This window comes from Salvelinus fontinalis, chromosome 7 (genome assembly GCF_029448725.1).
Source record: "Salvelinus fontinalis isolate EN_2023a chromosome 7, ASM2944872v1, whole genome shotgun sequence".
In the NCBI taxonomy this organism is placed as follows: domain Eukaryota; kingdom Metazoa; phylum Chordata; class Actinopteri; order Salmoniformes; family Salmonidae; genus Salvelinus; species Salvelinus fontinalis.
Window position 1 is genome coordinate 21,392,234 of NC_074671.1, and position 21,063 is coordinate 21,413,296.

Sequence of the window (21,063 nt, forward strand, 5' to 3'; positions counted from 1 at the left end):
AACAAAAGTACAAACAAATAACCCAAAACAGTCCCGTATGGTGAAAACACTAACACAGGATACAGAAAATAACCACCCACAAAACACAAAGAAAAACAGGCTACCTAAATATGGCTCCCAATCAGAGACAACGACTGACACCTACCTCTGATTGGGAACCATACTAGGCCAAACACAGAAACAGACAACCTAGACATACAACATAGAATGCCCACCCACATCACACCCTGACCAAACAAAACATAGAAACATACAAAGCAATCTATGGTCAGGGCGTGACACATATGTGATTATCTGTATGATGAAAAATCATGTCTGTTATGTCTCTGTCATCCGGTGTTATCATGCACAATGGCATGGCATTGGCATTTATCAATAAGTCACTGAAGTCATTCATTCTACAAAAAGAGTGAGATGTGAGGACATTGTCACATAAAACATTGCAGAGATACTTTCTATAAAATCCTGCCCCCCTTTTGCCCTCAGAACAGCCTCAATTCATTGGGGCATGGACTCTATGTTGACTCCAATACTTCCCACCGTTTTGTTAAGTTGGCTGGATGTTATTTGGGTGGTGGACCCAGCAGCATTACAGTTCTTGACACACTAAAACCGGTGCGCCTGGCACCTACTACCATACCCCGTTCAAAGGCACATTTTTTGTCTTCCTAATGTTATGTGCACTCAGTGTAGGTTCTTATGTCAACAACAGAATGTTTCAACTGCCCCAGATATTTTATTGTGTGAATAGATACGAAGCATAAACGTAGTTGTGGAACAATTTTAGTGGTGGAGCTAAGAGGTGAGTTCTGCCTCCATACAATATGAAATGCTTCAAGTTGAAGAAAAGCCCTATAGAAACACAAATCATAATCATAAAATCTGTAGTTCTTAGTGATACGTCATGTAGACTCCCCCTAACACTCCTGTCTTTTCACACTGCTGGTCTCTTCAGTTTTTGTACACTCAGTGTATTACTGCAGTAGTGTAGGCCCTATTATCATTCCCATATATATTCATTGTGTCCACATGAGGGCAGTAATACACACACCCCTGACCCAAAAATGAGGCCCTCTAGGAATTTTATAGGAATTGGTAAAGTAGCTAAATGGATCAAACTTTCATTTGGCTAACAGTTTTTAATATCCAGAATTATAAATTGCTTAGTTTTGTTTCCCTTTGTTGATAACATTATGAAATTAATCTGGAAGAGATGTTTCATACAAACATAAGCCTTTATTACATATACTTTGTACAGTTGATTGTGGTTATTGAATGCCCTAAATAATGGTGACTCACTGACTCTTTCCATTCCAGTTTCATAATCATGCTTCAAACTTTACATGGGCTGTAGTTCATGGTTGCAGAATTCTACAACCTGGTACTGTATACTAAAGGCCTGCTTCTATGTAGTTGACCCAGTGTATCCTTTGACTTGTATAGAGGTTAAAAGGGCTACTCTTGTAAAGTTGTGCAATTTGGTCACACCCCTCTGCTCCTCACCAAATGGTGCGGTCCAGCCAGCGACTTTGTAGCGGGACAGAATGAAAAAGTTGAGAGAAAAGTTAGCCGAATGAATGAGAGGAGAGATAAGAAGGAGGGGACACACTAAACAACTTTAGTCTATCATTTCCTGTAAACATTAGAAAATATATTCCTAACGTATTATTGGAGACATTTATTAGAACCCAACGTTCACATGTGTTGAGAAAGATGAAGCTCTTCTTCTGCGCAATTGTGCTCCTATGGGCATCCTCCGCGGAGTGCCAGCAAAGAGGTGAGCTGGAAATACTACTTTTCCAATTGACTGCATTTTGACTGAATGTTCATTCAGCACGAGGTCTCAGTGCATCCGAGGCAAAGCATTTTGTAATTATTTATGCAATGTAATGAATATGCACTTTAATTAATGCAAAGCATAAGTGGAGGATTAGAAATAGTAAATGTATACTTTGTTTTATTGATGGCTATAATACACTTGGAGTAGGCCTAATTACTATTTTACCGTTATTTACATTTACCAGAATAAACCATAAATTAAGTGAAAAGTAATAGGCCTAAACATGGGGTGTTGGTGTTGAAATTGGACACTTGTGGCATAATAATTCAGCCATTAAGTTTATAATTTACAAACAGGAGCTTTCCAAGTCATTAGAAAGTCGGCTACCCATTTTATTATACAACATGTTGCATCACCAGTAAACTAATATTACTGGCCAATCTACGGGATAGTTACTTTGTTAAACCGTTGACGTTATTAGTTTTCTCACCTACTCTCCTTTCATTCCTAACGGTCTTTGCTCAAGAGGTTCACATGACAGAAATTCCAGGCCATTGTCATTGAAATGTATGACAATGGCTGACGCCTCTTTCTCCAAAGCATAGTCATGCTAACATGCTCGGGTCGCCCTCAAGCCCGAATTCAATGCCTCTAATTGCAATAACAATCATGTCATCAGTAGAAAATGTTTGAGGTGCAGTTTTGTGGGTTCAAATAGACCAGCTTTCATTGCATGCCCTCTTGGTTTGTCTTTTTTTTTGTATATCTTTGTGTTACTTGGAGAAAAAATCAGATTTTGATGTACTATTAAACTTTTCGTCATTCTATTAAACACATTTAAGAAACACACTTTTAATTGATATGCTTGAATACCTGAGAACTTGAATAATTGCTTGCTTGTAGAAGACTTCTGGGCAATTCCATGGTGAAACTGCTAAGACTTTAAAATGTGTACCAAACCAAAACCATTGATTTCAAAGTTTAACAAACCATATAACTCTATGCACAAACATTTTACAAAAACATATTTACAGGAAGAACTGTGCAGAAACAAAGTTTGGTAAAATAATAAAACTGAGGGAAGTTTTACCATTATTCTTAGTGATGGTGGAAAAAATGTATACATATCGGGATATCATTTTTTATGATATATCGTTTCGTATCATTTTGACAGTATCATAATATTATTTTTACGCTAGTTTGCTGTACATGCACCAAAACTGCAGTATTTTCCTTCATAGCTTGTTCTCCATCTTCTTTTTAAATAGTGACCCAATTTGTTTTCAGCACTTTTATTTCCATGACTGATAAAAACTTGTTTGCTCATGGCTCCCTCTTGTCCATCTGCAGCAAACATATGGTGAGCAATATGTTTGGAACATTGAATCGCAATAAAATCACAGTATATAATCGCAATACATATAGAATCGTGAGAATCGTGAGAATCGCAATACATATTGTATTGGCACCTAAGTATCGTGAAAATGTCATATTGTGGTGTCCCTGGCTATTCTCAGCCCTAGTTATTCTGTTACCAAACTTTGCATCTGCACAGATTTTCCAGACATTTTTTTCTTTGTATTATTTACTGTGTAAATTGTTCAATGTTGTAATTGGGCATAGAGTTGTATGGTTTGTTACACTTTGAAATCAGTGGTTTTTGTTTGGCCTACATATTAAAGTGAAAAAGTTTGAGTAATTCCAGTAGCTGTGGAATTTCCTTTCCCCAAAGCCATTGGAGAAGCTTGTACCTACTTGTTGGCCTTACCATGTTGGGGATCTCCAAATGCAAGAAATATATCTATTACATTTATTTAACACATCAAACAGATTCAAAGCAATGGTGTCAATCCCATTTGCTCCCAGCATGAAGAGTGAAATCTCATTAGAGCTCATAACATTAGGTGGTGTTAACACTCTGGTACAATAATATGCAAGGGTTCCCAAATGGAATCCAAAGCAGCATTACCATACCAATAGGATTTCTCACCTGCGATTTGTATGTGACACTGGGAAAGACAAAGACCCAGTGAAGAGGTCAACAGAGCCAAGATGGGTCATATTCATTAATACACCAAATAGAAGAAAATGGACTGAAACAGGGATGGACTACCTGCACTTGTCCAATATGAAACTTTTTTTTTTGCTAGTGTGATCTAATGAATGATACCTTGAGTCGAGCTGTGCTACATAACACTGTTCCCTCTGGGAAATTATCAACCCTTTTGGTAGCAGAAAACAGTGTCAGGGGGTCCATTTTGCATACGTTTTACCCTGCACCTGAGAGAAAGAATTGATTTACACTCATAGCACCACACCACTGTGGGATTTTGACTGTAGCTAAAGCCTCATTTTAAGACAGTGACTTTTACACCTCCAAAGTGAACTCATCATTATATAGAGCCAGGTGTGTCTGGATCCAGCTATAGTATCTGTGTCTGGACCACAGTAGGGCGTGGTGGATGGGTTGGCACTATAGTAATGACAGAGCTCTCTCTTTAGGATGCCCTCTGGCTATAGGTCTACCATCACACTGAAGGGGGGAAGTTGGAGGAGGACAGTTGTAAAAATGATAGCTATAGGATTTGTAGTGCACCCGGGAATTAGTGCTGTAACCATGCATACGATTAAAAGTTACCAAGAGTGGCATACTGAAGTTCTTTTTGGTTTTAGGCACATTTAAGAACATGCCGACTTGTTCTGAGACATGTTATTTGTGTGGACACATTCAGGCATGTCGTTTGTTCATGCCCCTCTATTCCCATTTTGTAACAGTACTTGGGTCATTTTTTTACTGAAATAGCATTTTGTAACAATACTTGGGTTATTTTTTTCCTGAAATACCACCGAAATGCCACTTGATTTGATATCAATTACTTGCTATCTATCTTTGTGCAAATAAGATTCAAGCTACAACCAGCAGCTATATATCTTATATTACAAAGCAGCTCCATATCTCTACATTTATTATTACACCTCTACTCTCCAATACAGAGATTAGTCATCTGAGTCACACTGCGACTGCATATCTTATCAGTCAACCGCATTGTTGACACTCCATTGTTCTGATTGTGTCACCTTCTTTAGTTGCTATCAGTCCACCCTCCCATCTGATTACGTTTAGTAGGGGCCTATTAGGATTCAAGGTGGTTTGAGGAAGCACTGCAAAATAATACGAGATGCTGAAGATAGAGAGTTTTTGTGGTTATCTTCTCACCTTTGAGTGGCTCTGAGTAGCTGGAATGGAGTGAGTGACTTGTTGGATCCACTCAGTTGCCTACTTCCTGGTTTAGTGTCAGAGGTACTGGGTGTTATAACATTAGTACATACACCTTGATAATGGTTCATAAGAGGATACGCTTACATTGTGTCCTCAGCTGCGTTGACTGACTCCCTGAAGAGAGTGTGTGTGTGTGCGTGTGTGTGTCGTAGCCCATAAACAGGTTAGATATTAGTGCGGAAAAAGCCACGGGGGGTTGGAAATCAACGTCACCAACCTCTCCTGATCTAGAAAGGAATCACGTTCATGACCTGTGGTTAATTATTGAAGTGAAAGTTTGACTTATAAACTTTCGACAAAGTCACAAGCAGATGTGGTAATGTAGACAAGCCTTTTAACCCGACTGGGGTGGAAGGCAATGTAGTAAGGTGTTTTCAAATGGTTATTGAAGTACTTAGTATGATTGTGTGCCATCCTCCAGCCTTTTTCTCCAAACTTTCGAGCATTGATTCTAACTGAAGGGCTTTTGAAGGCTAGTTTGAGTGCATAAGCTGAATCCCATTGACTGTGAGGGGGAGGGAAATAGTACAAACAAGAACATTCCAACCGAACTCTCTGGAGATAAACCAAAAACCCTCAAATAAACACTTTTACTAATATATGTGCCACACAGAGAATGCATCGATCAGTTAAACTACTTTTACTGTTCAATCAATTCACAATCCCTCTCATCCTATTTACACAACATTATCTGCATAACCCGAGTGATGCTACCTGAACTGCTACACGGTAGTTGGCTAATAGGCTTGGGCTGTATCCAGATTTTTATATTGTCATACTGTCCTTCTCTCATCCTGGGATTTACTTTATTACTGGCATAGCACACAAGGGGTTGCTAGAAACGCAAGACAATATAATTTTTGCCTCTATCACTAGAATGCTAACAAAATTAGCACAAACTAATAGCAAAATCACATAGATGATGTTGGCTAAATGCTAACGAGCGAAAATTAACATAAACTAATTGTAAAGATAGGCAAATTCATCTCATTAAGTTATACAAGCCTAACTAGTAGCTACCGAATGTCATTTTTGGTGAGTGTGGACATTGAGAAGAGAAAGTGAACGAGAGAAATTATACATAATATGAACAAAGTTGTGATGCATGCTTTTCTAAAGGAAGAGCAGCATGTGTACATGGAGCAGAGGGGAGAAGAACAGAATATAAATAAATTCTTGTAGGAAGGACAGGGGGAAAAACGAATCCAGAGCTCTTTGACTTTCAAACACAGCAGAAAGCCGTTATAAGATATCTGATGGCAAACATTTAGTAATGAATTGCATACGTGTAACTTCATCACCTCATGTGAGCCATGGACTCACCAGCTCCCGCTTTCTCCCATTGTGCTATATACAAACAAAAGCATGACTGGCTCAACTGTTCTGGGGAACTACGGTAAGCTTCATAATGTAAGATAATGTGACAAGTGAAATGGAGAACGTAATCTGCTTTGTCTTCTAACTTATTGCACAAGTTGACAGCAGGTATTAACTTAAAAAGTAGCTATAAATATTCACATTTGTTGAAAAACTTCAAAGAACTCGTTTTGACGGTATTGAAAAACCATCCTGTGTCTATTTCCAAAAACCCTGGCATACGGTATATATATTTTTTAATGTATATATTTTTTTAACCTTTATTTAACTAGGCAAGTCAGTTAAGAACAAATTCTTATTTACAATGACTGCCAACTCTGGCCAAAACCAGGCGACGCTGGGCCATCGGACTCCTAATCATGGCTGCTTGTGATACAGTCTGGAATCGAACCAGTGTCTGTCGTGACTCCTCTAGCGCTGAGATGTAGTGCCTTAGACTGCTGCGCCACTCAGGAGCCCCCAAATACCCCACCCAAGCATATTGGCTAACATCTTCAGCCATGGCCAGCATTTTTACCTTATTGACCCAGATGCTATCTATCAGTGATTGAGCTGTTGAAACGTTAGTCTTTTGTGTTCAGTGACAGTGGCATTCCAAAGATGTTCGCAGTTTAGCAGAATTAGTCCCCTGGTAATCCTGGGTAAAGCCATAGAGATAGATAGAGGACTCTAGTGCCAAAAAGTCAATTTTAGCATGAGCAGCGCCATTGAGGACTTTCATGTTGAAATAGTCAACTGGGTGGGACTTCCTAATTCCATCCAGGTCACCAGAAGGGATCAGCCAATTAATTATACTAGTGAGGAAACATTCCATAACTGCAGCTGGCAGTAAAATCACCAACCTTGGTTTTAGAACTGATCAAACAACACACTCTAGGTGGCTGTGTGCACCGTCATAGAAGTAGTAGAAGAAGTGAATGGACTACTTCAGGATGAACATGGCCTCAATGGCACAGCCCATGCTCTCACTGACGCCATAATGGGACAGTTACAAAGTCTATGTGTAAGGCTGATATGATGACCTCTGACTTTTGGGGGCCTGCCCAGGTCCAGGCCAGTCAATCACAGGACTTTGTTGTCCAAACATTGGCCAGGCCTCACTGACTGACTGATGTCCTTTTCACTCTACTGAGCCGAGCCTAGCTGTATCGCGCTGGCCTGGTTACGCACCCACCATAGTTGCTGGAACTGGTGCTGGAAAGGACAATGTATGATGTATATACTGTATAAATTGAATGGTTATTTGGCTGATGCTTTTATCCCAAAGCAACACAATCAGTAATGTGGGGATCAAACCTCACAGCTCTGATGTTGAGAGCACATTGGTCAAACCAACAGACCAATCAGATCCAATGTATGCCCAGTTTTAGTTTACATCACATGATATCAAGCAGCAGAGTCCAAAACTGTAATTTAACAAGCTAAGCTGTCTCATATGTTATGTCAGATAAACTGATTAAGATGATTATGGGGCTAATATTTTTTATAAATGTATTTTTATAGCCAATCAAATGTATTTATAAAGCCCTTTTTACATCAGCCGATGTCACAAAGTGCTGTACAGAAACCCAGCCTAAAACCAGAAACAGCAAGCAATGCAGATGTACAAGCACGGTAGCTAGGAAAAACTCCCTAGAAAGGCAGGAACCTAGGAAGAAACCTAGAGTGGAACCAGGCACTGAGGGGTGGCCAGTCCTCTTCTGGCTGTGCCGGGTGGAGATTATAACAGTACATGGCCAAGATGTTCAAACGTTCGTAGATGACTAGCAGGTCAATAATAATAATCACAGTGGTTGTAGAGGGTGCAACATGTCAGCACCTCAGGAGTAAATGCCAGTTGGATTTTCATAGCCAAGCATTCAGAGTTAGAGACAGCAGATGCGGTAGAGAGAGAGAGTCGAAAACAGCAGGTCCGGAACAAGGTAGCAGGTCCGGTGAACAGGTCAGGGTTCTATAGCCGCAGGCAGAACAGTTGAAACTGGAGCAGCAGCATGACCAGGTGGACTGGGGACAGCAAGTAGTCATCAAGCCAGGAAGTCCTGAGGCATAGTCCCAAGGCTCAGGTCTTCCGGGAGGGGAGGGAGATAGAGAGAATTAGAGGGAGCATACTTAAATTCCCACTAGACACCAGGTAAGACAGGAGAAATACTCCAGATTAAACAGACTGACCCTAGCCCCCCGACACATAAACTATTGCAGCATAAATACTGGCGGCTGAGACAGGAGAGGTCGGGTGACACTGTTACACCGTCCGACGAGACCCCCGGACAGGGCCAACCAGGCAGGATATAATAAGACACCCAGTACGTGATCAACAGTTCAAAAGAAGATTAAAGCCCATAATTATAGAAAACTAAAACAAGTAGGACAAGGACGCTAGCTTGGCTTTGATTTCATTTTCCACCATATGGCAACGTTCATTATGGAGCCCAGATTACGCAGACAGATGACTAAAGCATCCCCAATGCAAAGGAGCCCCAGCTAATAGACTTAACAATCCTGAAATTACCACAAATTACCACATCTATGTGTGACAGCATTGCCTGACTATGTGTCAGTCAGCTTAGTAGCACTGATTAGCAGGGACAGGCAGTGTGCCGTTACATCACGACTAGGTGGTGATTTATTGATGAAATACCAGGACCTGACTGACTGTCCCTGTCCACAACCAGTTGCTGTGTGTCAATAACATACCACCCATGTGGTGTGTTGATTCAGCTGACCAGGGCTGTCACTGTGTCACTTGCCTTCACACAGCTATCGGGACCTGGCTTAATCATGTCATAGCTAGGTACTGTTAAATAGCCCTCTTGGGATTGGGTCTACCATGAGCCAAAATAATAAATATTGTGTTTCACTTTCACAGGATCAAATCCATTGAGATTTAAGATTTGGCTTTGAGGATGACTAAAATCAATAAACATAATTGATTTCCAAACTATGAAGACATTGTGAGTTTGGTGGTCAGAGAACATGGTTGAGGTTTCTTTCTATCCCAGGATAGTTTCTAAGATTAAGTCAAGTTATTTTTTAAGGCAAGCTGTGGTAAAAGCATTATAACAAGCTAATGAATTGTAGTCATGAACCGGATAATTGCTTTCCAAACCGTTCTCACTGGGTGTCCCCTTTCCAGCTCACAGAGCACAGGGGTCAAGCCTCTCTGTCAATGAGAAATCAGCAGCCACCGAGGGACCGACAGATAGACAAACAGACAAACAGTCATACCGATTTCACACTATCTTGCAGAGCCGAACCGTACGGTACTGGCTCATACGCTGAAAATGGATTGATCCCAATGGTCACTACTGATAAGTGGGTCTGACTCCAAGACATGCTACCACTGGTCTGGTCAGTTGTCTCATTGCTGCTATGTCATTAGGCTAACGACTTCATCCCCCAGCTTCCTTATCTCTTGAGCCTCTGAAGTGCTCATCAGTGTTCTCATCAGTGTTCTCAGGAATGCTTTGGGGCCATTCAATTCAATAGGATTAAGTCATAGGCCAAGCTCACAAGGTTCTCCTCGGAATCTTACATATCTTTTAGATCAGGTATGGGTGACTTTGAAGGGGGTGGGGGCCACAAAAAAATCTAAACTCATCATGAGGGGCTGCAGTGGCTCGCGGGTCTGCGCACCCACATCCATAACCACACATGCAGCCAGAGCCGTCTCTATCTTTTTGGTGGCCCTAAGTGAAAATTTTGTTTGATGTGACACTTGGTTTGACTTCTTTGAAGATCTGCTCATAAACATCTAGTTTATTAACTATTAATAAACAGTGTAAGCATAATTTGTTAATATATTTATTAGCATTCGTAAACACATGTATAAACCATTTATAAATCATGACCAGCAGGCCTTTAATTTTATACTAAAGGTTAACAAATTATATAATGACAAGCATCTTATAAGCACACCATCAAAAACTTTTTTTTTAAATTCAGTGTAGAATTTCATCTGTTAGCATAAGCCTCCTGAAGTCTCTGTTAGGGGACAGAGATGGAGAGATGCTTTGGGACAAAGGCCTTGAAGCCCAGAGGGCCTTGGGGTAGTTATAACAGCAGCCCACAGCTGCCCACACCACCCATCAATAGACTCCAGCCTTTGTCAATTTCCTCGACCTGACCATTTTACCTATCAATGGTCCATGTAAACATGTGGGTGGAGAGTGGGGGGATAGGGGTGTGTTTGGGAGGGGGGGGGGGGTGCTCCTCAAAGACATTCCTTGCAGATACACAGAGGAGAAATCATGAGGATGAGTGTAGATTGGGGGTGGGAGATAGGGAGGGGTTGGAAGGGAGAGATACAACCCCTCTTTTTGGGGGGGTAATGTGAAGGTGCTTGTGTGTGCTTATCTAAGTGGCTCTGGATAAGAGTGTCTACTAAATTAAATGAAATAATGTGTAAGTATGAAGGAGTGCTTTCTAGTGTGTGTATGCTTATGTGAATAGACAGACCATGTGCTCTATCATACCCTGTCTCTGTGTGCAGATAGATGCATGTCATGGTCTGAAACCCCATCTCTATCTCTGCCAGGTCTCTTCCCTGCCATCCTCAACCTGGCCAGTAATGCAGAGATCACCACCAATGCCACCTGTGGAGAGCCTGAGCCAGAGATGTACTGTAAACTGGTGGAACACGTACCAGGACGACGCATCCGCAACTCCCAGTGTCGAACCTGTAATGCCCAGAGTCAAAACCCCAAAGGTACGGGAGTCGAGAGCCTCTAAGTATGCATAGGGGAGGGCTGGGGAGGAGATTCTGGGGTTTTACTGTTATGCCTGCTGGCTAGTGCTCCAGACAGTTTGACTTTCCACAGTCTCACTGTCTTTGAGTCATCTGTCTGAAGTACAGTACTCCAGGTGTGGATTCGTGGTATTTATGTTCTTGCTATTCTCTTGATATTATGCAGAGCAACATCCAATCACCAATGCTATTGACGGCACCAATGGGTGGTGGCAGAGCCCAAGCATAAAAAATGGCCGCCAGTTTCACTTGGTGACCATCACTCTGGATTTACGACAGGTAGGAATTCTAAGGACTGCTATGTTGCTGCTTTTACACTGCACCGCTTTCTTTAGCTACATGCTGGGAACACACACACTCTAAATTGTGCCTTCCTGTATTATACTTAAGCTAAAATATTTATTCCATTCTACTGAGCCATTTACTTTATGTTCGTATTCTTATCTTTTCTTACTTCTTATTGTTGTTGCGTTGTCGAAAAGGAACCTGCAAGCATGTCGTTGGACGGTGTATACCATGTGTAACCTATACATGTGACTAATAGAACGTGGGTGCTGCTGATAAAAAAAAAAATGGGGGAGGGGGCTATGTCTGGATGGTGTCTCTCTCCCTACATCTCTTTTTTAATGTCTCTTTTTTCTCACATTCTCTCTCTCTCTCCCAAAGGGAGGGGGGGACTGAGCTGAGCCAGCTACTTAAAAAAATCCTGTTTCAACAGGCACTCGAAACAAGACCCTCTTTCATCGAGCCACCACACACACACTATAGTAGTCGGCTGTGATGGTGCTGTCTTTTAACCAACCTGTTTCAGAGGTGCACACTATATAATGCTAAGATGTAACCCCTCCCCACTTCCTCTTGGGAATTCCAGCAACTTATATTGACCTCGGGAATGCACATATGGAACTCATTTGAATGTAGACATCCCAGTAATTGTTTTCATGTGAAAATACAATCTTCAAAGTGTGCGTGTGTGTAGCCATTCACCTACCTTTCAACGCTCTGTCTGCCTAGATTACACGTCATGCTCCATCTAGATTTAGCCTCAATTTTGATACGACGCCTGGGAATTGCCAGGAACCTGACGATATAATATTATCACATATTGCTCACCATATGTTCCCTGCAGAGGGACAAAAGAGAGCCATGAGAAAATGAGTTTTGATCAGTTATGTAAATATAAGTACTGGTGTAAATATAAGTGCTGAAAATGGTCTCACTATTTAAAAAGAAGATGGAGAACAAGATATGAAGGGAAAAGGCTGGAGTTGTGGTGCAGGTACAGCCGAGTAGCGCAAAAAATAATACAGAAATATCGTCAAAAATAGTATCCCGATATGTAACTATCAATTTTTCCCCCCACCACTATAGGCTACCTCAGCAGGCTTAACATTTGAGATGTGATGTTTATCCACTGCTTAGCAATGGAGGAGATGAAAATGGAATAAACAGCTTCCCATCCACCCATCAATATTTGTTTTTCATTTCTGCCAGTGGTGACGAGAATACAGCTCGGAGCCAGTCACTTTAATCTCGCGCGTTAGATTCAAAATGAGCGTTTGGGACTACTCCACAGTAAACGTACACTTATCTCCACATTTCATTTGCAACTGCAGAAGATTCCGTTTCCTTCCCCTCGAGAGTTATCAGGGAAAAATTGTGAAGACATGCAGAAACAGGGAAAATCAAAGGCTGAGTGAAATCGGGATTACAGGTCGATGTTTCATTAACATTCCCAGTGAGATTCCTGACGTGTGATAACTTTGATATGGTAATGTAATTATACAGTATGTTCTATCGTTGCTACCAAAGAGAGTTGTCAAGACTTAACACTGAGATATGGTAGTAGTGAGTGATGAAAATGTATCTGGTGCTGAATACACAGTATAGGCCAAATTACTCAAGATGCAACATTATCATACAACAATAAAGATGCAACATTATCATACAACAATAATTTAATATTATCACACTAGATCAAACAAACAGTTGTATTAAGTTAATAAAAGCAAAACCAAGCATGTCATGCCAATAAATCAACATTATAAATAGCAGACGTCAAAAAGAGCATAATACCACAACTCGTAAACCAACTGAAAATGACTCAGACTTCTCAAAACTAGAGCAGCTGACTTCAAATTGTTTCAAGAGCAAAGATAAACATCTACATGGAAAAGATGAGCTTGTCAATGGGAGCTTTGTTTGACTGATTCATTATATCTCTAAAAACCTCAAGATTTCCCATAAGCTAGTGCTAGCCTAGCCAGCCCTCTCCTCTGAGGAGCTGAGATACTTTGTGCTAGCCTAGCTAGCCCTCTCCTCTGAGGAGCTGAGATACTTTGTGCTAGCCTAGCCAGCCCTCTCCTCTAAGGAGCTGAGATACTTTGTGCTAGCCTAGCCAGCCCTCTCCTCTGAGGAGCTGAGATACTTTGTGCTAGCCTAGCTAGCCCTCTCCTCTGAAGAGCTGAGATACTTTGTGCTAGCCTAGCCAGCCCTCTCCTCTGAGGAGCTGAGATACTTTGTGCTAGCCTAGCCAGCCCTCTCCTCTGAGGAGCTGAGATACTTTGTGCTAGCCTAGCCAGGCCTCTCCTCTGAGGAGCTGAGATACTTTGTGCTAGCCTAGCTAGCCCTCTCCTCTGAGGAGCTGAGATACTTTGTGATAGCCTAGCTAGCCCTCTCCTCTGAGGAGCTGAGATACTTTGTGCTAGCCTAGCTAGCCCTCTCCTCTGAGGAGCTGAGATACTTTGTGCTAGCCTAGCTAGCCCTCTCCTCTGAGGAGCTGAGATACTTTGTGCTAGCCTAGCTTGCCCTCTCCTCTGAGGAGCTGAGATACTTTGTGTCTCCAACTAACTGCTACATCGCAATACCGAAGTATTCATGTGGGAGAACACTGATTCTCATAACTGATGCCCTAAGAAATAATAGCATTATATCTAGGCTATATCTTCCTTTATTAAATTCTCTGTTCGAAAGAGGGTTTAAGTTAAGTTTACAGTACCACGATGTAAATATATTCTTATATAAGCTACAGTATGTTGCACATACGTTCTATGTTAAGTGAAATGTCTGTATTTTCATTTATTTGATGAAGATGTGTTTTTGGTTCGGTAACAGTGGCATCCATCTTGATTAAAACCCTCAGTGTGGTGCCTGGCAGACAGTACTAGTTTGACCAGTATCCACAGGAGTCCAAACCTGACAGGAAACAGTGTCAAAGTGTCAGGATTTAGATGGGCTAATCTGCCTGTGGATGCCATTCCAGCACATCACATACCAACACATGCACGCACACGCTCACGCTCACGCTCACGCTCACGCTCACACTCACGCTCACACTCACACTCACACTCACACGCACACGCACACTCACACTCACACTCACTCACACTCACACTCACACACACACACACAACCAAGCTCTTTATCCAATTAACAGGCCCCAGTCAAACAAACAGAGGGGAAACCATTTGGAGCTCTCATCCTGTGGGCCCCCCCAGGAGAGAGGGGGGGAGAGGGGCAAATGCAGGCGCTGCTGTCCAAACAGACCCCGTTCCCACTGCCCAGCTGTGTTGGCCCACATTGTCCCTTTACAGCGACAATGCCGCCACCGTCCACCACAATAGCCATCATAATGACCCTCTGACAAAATATAACCTGCAGGGCCCGCCGCTATGTCAACATGTTAACTTACTTTGGGTTGTGATTGGTGAGAAGGGACCGTCCATAACACTTGATGGGGATAGGTTAATTCAGTTAAAATTCACTTTCAAATGTGAATTTAACAAATCCTGAATTGGGGGGATCATTGAAGCCAATGGCCAATTTCCAATTATTTTCCACTACGGAATTGACCCCGACCCCAACCTCAAAAGAAAACCTCTCTGTGATATGATTCTAAACTTACAGTAAGTGTTTCTGGTGAAAGAGCCTTGGCTGGGGCTGGTTTCCTACACTGGCTCATACTGGCTGATATCCACAATGTCCTGTCCGGTGTGTGGCTGGGCCTCTCTGAGTGCATGTCCTGTCGTGTACGGGGCTCTCCGGCCCCCATCGCCCTTCCCCCATCTCCCATCTCCCACCAACACAAAAGACTTACTCATCTCTACCCTCTAGACAAAAAAGGCCTGTGACCAAACGCCAGCCTCTTTTTTGTGGTCGGAACCCACAGCCATGACTACTCCTGCTATTGTCTGGATTCCAACTTTACTGCCACCACAGCATATCTTAAATGTTCAAACTGCTGGAATTTGGTCTTGGTCTTGACCAGGCCTGAGAATGTACTGCTTTTCAGTATTCTGCTGGTTTTTATTCAGTGTCAGAGACACAAAAAAGAGGGGAGCCAAAGGACATACTGTTTCTGTCTGAATATTTATTAAATACTCATGTAATTTACCTGACAATTTTACATATTCTAAATCAACTTTGTCTAACGTTGTGTCTAACATATTATCACACACAGACAGTTTGGTCTGAATTGTAACAAGCCAGAGGTTAGGTCTTTATAGCATGTTGGTGATTAGTAGCAAGAAGGACATAGCTCTGCTCAGTGTCAGTGGTGGCCATATTTCTTTACTTTTGGTTTAGGCTTCTCCCTCCAGTGAGGGGACTTAGCTCCGCTTTCTGAGCCCCACAGCCCCGGCCCCGCCAAGGGCGAAGCTCAACTGGTGAACTGGGCCCCTTTGACGGCTTAGGAGCTGATGGGTAATCCTCCTGTCTCTCCCCCGCAGCCTGGTTCTGCTCGTTCCCACTGGCTGGGTCCCCAGGACTGTTTTCTCCCGCCATGTTATCTTTCTACCCTCTCTCCCATCGGCCAAACTGGTACAGCGGCTTGTCCGGCTACCGGTTGGGAAGCACATTTCTATTACTTAATGTTACTCCAATTGGAAAAGTGTTCGTAAGTGTATGTGTTTTCGTTTTGTCTCGGTAGGTCACAGTTTACCCTTTGATTACCCCACGATTCAGTCTTCTAACACACTGGTCAGACTGTTTCACTTATCCTTTGAGACAACCCCCGCCAACCCCCGCCAACCCCCCCCCCCCCCCCCCCCCACACCTGATCCAAAATGGCAGCTAATCACAAAAATAATCCTCTGCCTGTTTCCCGCGGCTACTTGCAGCCAGGTCTTGCTGGCTCACATCAAAGTCCGCCAGCCAGTCACAGTGACTAGGCAGATTAGCCGAGGCACGCCATTACACAGGGCTTTGGGTCCTACTGGGCGGAATGGGATTTAGTGGTAATGCCTGGGTGGCTAAAGAGACACAGTGGGAACAACTTTGCGCTTAGCATCTAGTAATGACTAACACTGTATTCTAGCAGTCACAGTAACTAGCCACATCAAAACATATTGCTGAAATGTGGCACTCAGATCACAATTTCAGTAAACTATCTCAATTTCTGACACAGATATATGATTTGATCTATTTTTTTTGTTATTATTATTATTTTTTCTCCCCAATTTCGTGATATCCAATTGGTAGTTACAGTCTTGTCCCATCGCTGCAACTCCCATACGGACTCAGGAGAGGCGAAGGTCGAGAGCCATTGTCCTCCGAAACACGAACCTACCAAGCCACACTGCTTCTTGACACTTTGCTTGCTTAACCCGGAAGCCAGACTCACCAATGTCTCCGAGGAAACAATGTACAATTGGCGACCGTGTCAGCGTGCATGCGCCTGGCCCGGCACAGGAGTCGCTGGAGTTTTACATTTGAAATAACTGATATCTGGTGATGTTAGCTAACTTGTATCCTCAAAACGGAGTGTTCTAGTAATTGGTTAGTTAAGTTGAGGCACAAAGGCAGCTTGTCCACAATTGTTCAGGTCTGCATCCATTTGTTGGAGTCCACATGGATCAGGATTAGGTCACGTTTCAATAACTAACCCAGTCCATTCACAGCATCTGTTTGCCTTGAGAACACTAAGCTCATTTGAGGGAGGTCACTGACACACACACGCACGCACGCACGCACGCACGCACACACACACACACACACACACACACACACACGCGCACGCACACACTCTGGACTAGACTGGGCCAGTGACCAAAGAACCAAAGAAAGCTCTGGTGACCAAGCTTCCCTGATGAGAATAAAGATGCTTCCTGTCAAAAGGATTCTACAGATTGAAGTCTTAGAGAGATAAAGCTGCTGCTGGGACAGGAATGTTAACCTCACTGATCACATTACCTTTTTTCCTGTTCCATCCATCTATCTAGTCATCTCAAGGACATGGGAAGATATCAGAATCTGGCAACCCAAACATTCCCATATTGACTAAAGGCCTGCACAGACTGTACAATTTCATCCAGTTTATGCCACAATTTTGCCATCATAGGCAAATCTTCTGGTCGTAAATGATTGTCGGAAGTCTTGGCTCGTTCAGTGTGACAGCTTCTAGGTCAGCCGATTAAGTACCACCAAGTGCGGTCGTATGCTTCGACCAGAGTTCTGTCTGTGTCTGAACTTTAGAGCCTTTATCGTGTTGTTTGGCTGGTGTTACGAGCTGATCCCGGTGACCAATCAATACGCACTGAGTATGCACACACAAAAATATGATTATTGTGAATAGTTAGATTAATATAATAGTTTGATTTAAACGTTTACATGCTTTGCAAGAAAAACAATTTCCCTAATAATCTTGTTTACATGACACATCTGAAATCAGGCTACCTGATGGGATTTTAATAAATGCAAAAAAATCATTAAAACAAAAATCTTCTTTTGGGACATATCAAGTTTGTATATGAAGACTATTTCTAAGATGCATACTTTTTCCAAACTCACTTCACTCGCGTAAACATAGAAGGAGGCTTGCGCTACAGGTGCTGGCAAATGAGCAGATCAAATACACCTCTGCAGTTGACGTAGCCCCACGCAAGCCAATAGCAGAATGTGACGACAAAACGGAAGCAAATCGTACAATCTGGCCAGGTTGATATCCAGATTTGTATTTGGTAACATCGCACAGTGTGACACGCAATAAATGTAAATGACTGAATCCGACGTTCAGTGTGGGAAGGCCTTGAGGCATTTAGCCCAAAATGTTTGTCTAGAGGCCCATACAGGTGAATCATTCAAGGCTGTAGAGAGGATTTCAGAATCTGTCAATCCCATGGTTTCTATACAGACTAAGGCATTTAGCCAAAGATGTTTGAATCGAACGTCTTGTCTAGCTTTCAGAAGCTCATACGGGCGAATCATTCTGTAACTTAAGGATCAGACATAACCTGAGGGAAGTCAACCAGCTCTCTGTTTCATTTGATCTATCTCAGCCCTGAGGGGGGATTGACATTTAGATGCACTGGAACGACTCGGTGTGGCTTGGCGACGATACTCGCTCGCGCTCCCTCGCCGTTGAGGAAGTTATGAATCAGCCGTAAATCAGCTGTAACACGCCAGTAGGTGTGCCTCCTGTCCGGAACTTAGACTTACAGCCTCGTGCCGCTGCCTGGAACCTTTAGGGAGGATTTAACGGACGGAGGGGGATGGGGGGGGGGGGTTCCACTCAGCCCCTGGGGAAACGCACCATTGACAAGCCAATTTGAGAAGCCGATAACGGCTAGCTCAGGTTCTATGTGCGTTTATGTGAGGCAGGCTAGACTGTTATTAGTGTCACTGAGAGGGTCATAGAGAGGTGAAATAGAGGGAATTGCAATGGCAGTCTAGTAGTGCCCTGTGACTGTGTAAGGCCTATAGGGGTGTGTTGAGGAGACAGTGAGAGAGTGGAGGCAAGGTCTCACAGTGGGGTTCAGGGTAGCTGTAACTGTTAGCTACAGACCACACTTTAGCTTGGTAGCAAATCAAATCAACATTATTTATATAGCCCTTCTTACATCAGCTGATATCTCAAAGTGCTGTACAGAAACCCAGCTTAAAACCCCAAACAGCAAGCAATGCAGGTGTAGAAGCACGGTGGCTAGGAAAAACTCCCTAGAAAGGCAAAAACCTAGGAAGAAACCTAGAGAGGAACCAGGCTATGAGGGGTGGCCAGTCCTCTTCTGGCTGTGCCGGGTGGAGATTATAACAGAACATGGCCAAGTTGTTCAAATGTTCATAAATGACCAGCATGGTCAAATAATAATAATCACAGTAGTTGTCGAGGGTGCAGCAAGTCAGCTTCTCAGGAGTACATGTCAGTTGGCTTTTCATAGCCGATCATTAAGAGTATCTCTACCGCTCCTGCTGTCTCTAGAGAGTTGAAAACAGCAGGTCTGGGACAGGTAGCACGTCCGGTGAACAGGTCAGGGTTCCATAGCCGCAGGCAGAACAGTTGAAACTGGAGCAGCAGCACGGCCAGGTGGACTGGGGACAGCAAGGAGTTATCATGCCAGGTAGTCCTGAGGCATGGTCCTAGGGCTCAGGTCCTCCGAGAGAGAGAAAGAAAGAGAGAAAGAGAGAATTAGAGAGAGCATACTTAAATTCACACAGGACACCGGATAAGACAGGAGAAGTACTCCAGATATAACAAACTGTCCCTAGCCCCCCGACACATAAACTACAGCAGCATAAATACTGGAGGCTGAGACAGGAGGGGTCAGGAGACACTGTGGCCCCATCCGATGATACCCCCGGACAGGGCCAAACAGGAAGGTTATAACCCCACCCACTTTGCCAAAGCACAGCCCCCACACCACTAGAGGGATATCTTCAACCACCAACTTATGACTGTGTATGGGGTCATAGGGGTCAGACGCTGCGCTGTTAGGGCCAGATGCACTAAGACGGGAATTCAATCAAACATGCAATTAACATTGTGACAACACCACATGAAAGAGGGTTACAGAAAGCTTGCGGTAACTGAGTGGTTAAATGTGTCAGTACACTGTTATTACGTCAAAAGAGATCTGTTGCATATGTGCTCCTTGTCAATCAAATACTTATTTGTGCTCTTATGAATGAAGCCTTGTATTTAAGGTGCACAGCTTGAACTTCCAGTCATGCACAACAAAATGGAGATCCAGGCATAAAATATTATGGGTGGGAGAATAACTCTGTGTGTCTGTGTGTGCATGAGTGGATGAGTGTGTGTATGTGTCCTTTGTACTCTCTCTGTTAAATATGAAATATTAAAATCTGTCTGTCTGTCTGTGTGTGTCTACAGATTTTCCAGGTGGCCTACATCATAATCAAGGCAGCCAACTCCCCTCGTCCTGGTAACTGGGTGCTGGAGCGTTCTATGGACGGTGTGGAGTACACACCCTGGCAGTACTACGCCATCAGCGACACAGAATGTCTGACCCGCTACAACATCACCCCTCGCTTCGGACCCCCCACCTACAAACGAGACGACGAGGTCATCTGTACCTCCTACTACTCACGTCTCGTACCCCTGGAGCACGGAGAGGTAGTTATCTATTTATATAAACTTTACATTACCACAATGGTCTGAAACTCCCGGCCCGCAAGCCACATTGAGCTCATGAGCTGCATGTTGGTGACCCACAGGCTGGGAGTTTGAGACCACTGCTTTATTAGGTCTGGTTCAAGGCAGAGAATTAGATGAGAATGGGCTCTGTGCGCCCCCCTCTAGCACCTATAGTCCAGACAGGAGGATGACTCAACCGTCCTTCCGATAATGAAAGCCTGCTTTCCCAGATTTCTAGACGCCAGCCTGCTGGGCTAATGTCACTCTAGCCGAGGCAGAGCCGTAATGAACGTCTGTGGTTAGGATACTCTGTGGTTACTCACAGCCCCTGAGGGTGCATCTCAGTAGTTTAACAAGGTTAGGGAGACAAGGAGATGAAGCCACTATTGAGATGCACCCCAAAGCCCACAGTGAGATCCTTGATCGTGTCTTATATTGTTTAACCCTGTGTTATGTCATTTGCCTGTGGTCTGACTGGAAAGTGATATCGGAGAAAAAATGACCGTAATGACATA

At 43.2% G+C, this 21,063-nt stretch overlaps 1 protein-coding gene across 1 annotated transcript in view; it reads left to right on the forward strand.

Annotated features, from left to right (window-relative positions):
• The first annotated feature begins 1,535 nt into the window (after positions 1 to 1,535).
• The window catches only part of lama1 (laminin, alpha 1), a 74,146-nt gene continuing 54,618 nt past the window's right edge, over positions 1,536 to 21,063 (forward strand). Inside the window, exons 1-4 of the mRNA XM_055928657.1 lie at positions 1,536 to 1,777; positions 10,972 to 11,142; positions 11,348 to 11,460; positions 20,285 to 20,527. Of these exons, the coding sequence (XP_055784632.1) occupies positions 1,714 to 1,777; positions 10,972 to 11,142; positions 11,348 to 11,460; positions 20,285 to 20,527 (591 nt within the window). The 5' untranslated portion in view covers positions 1,536 to 1,713. The remainder of the gene's footprint in view (positions 1,778 to 10,971; positions 11,143 to 11,347; positions 11,461 to 20,284; positions 20,528 to 21,063) is intronic.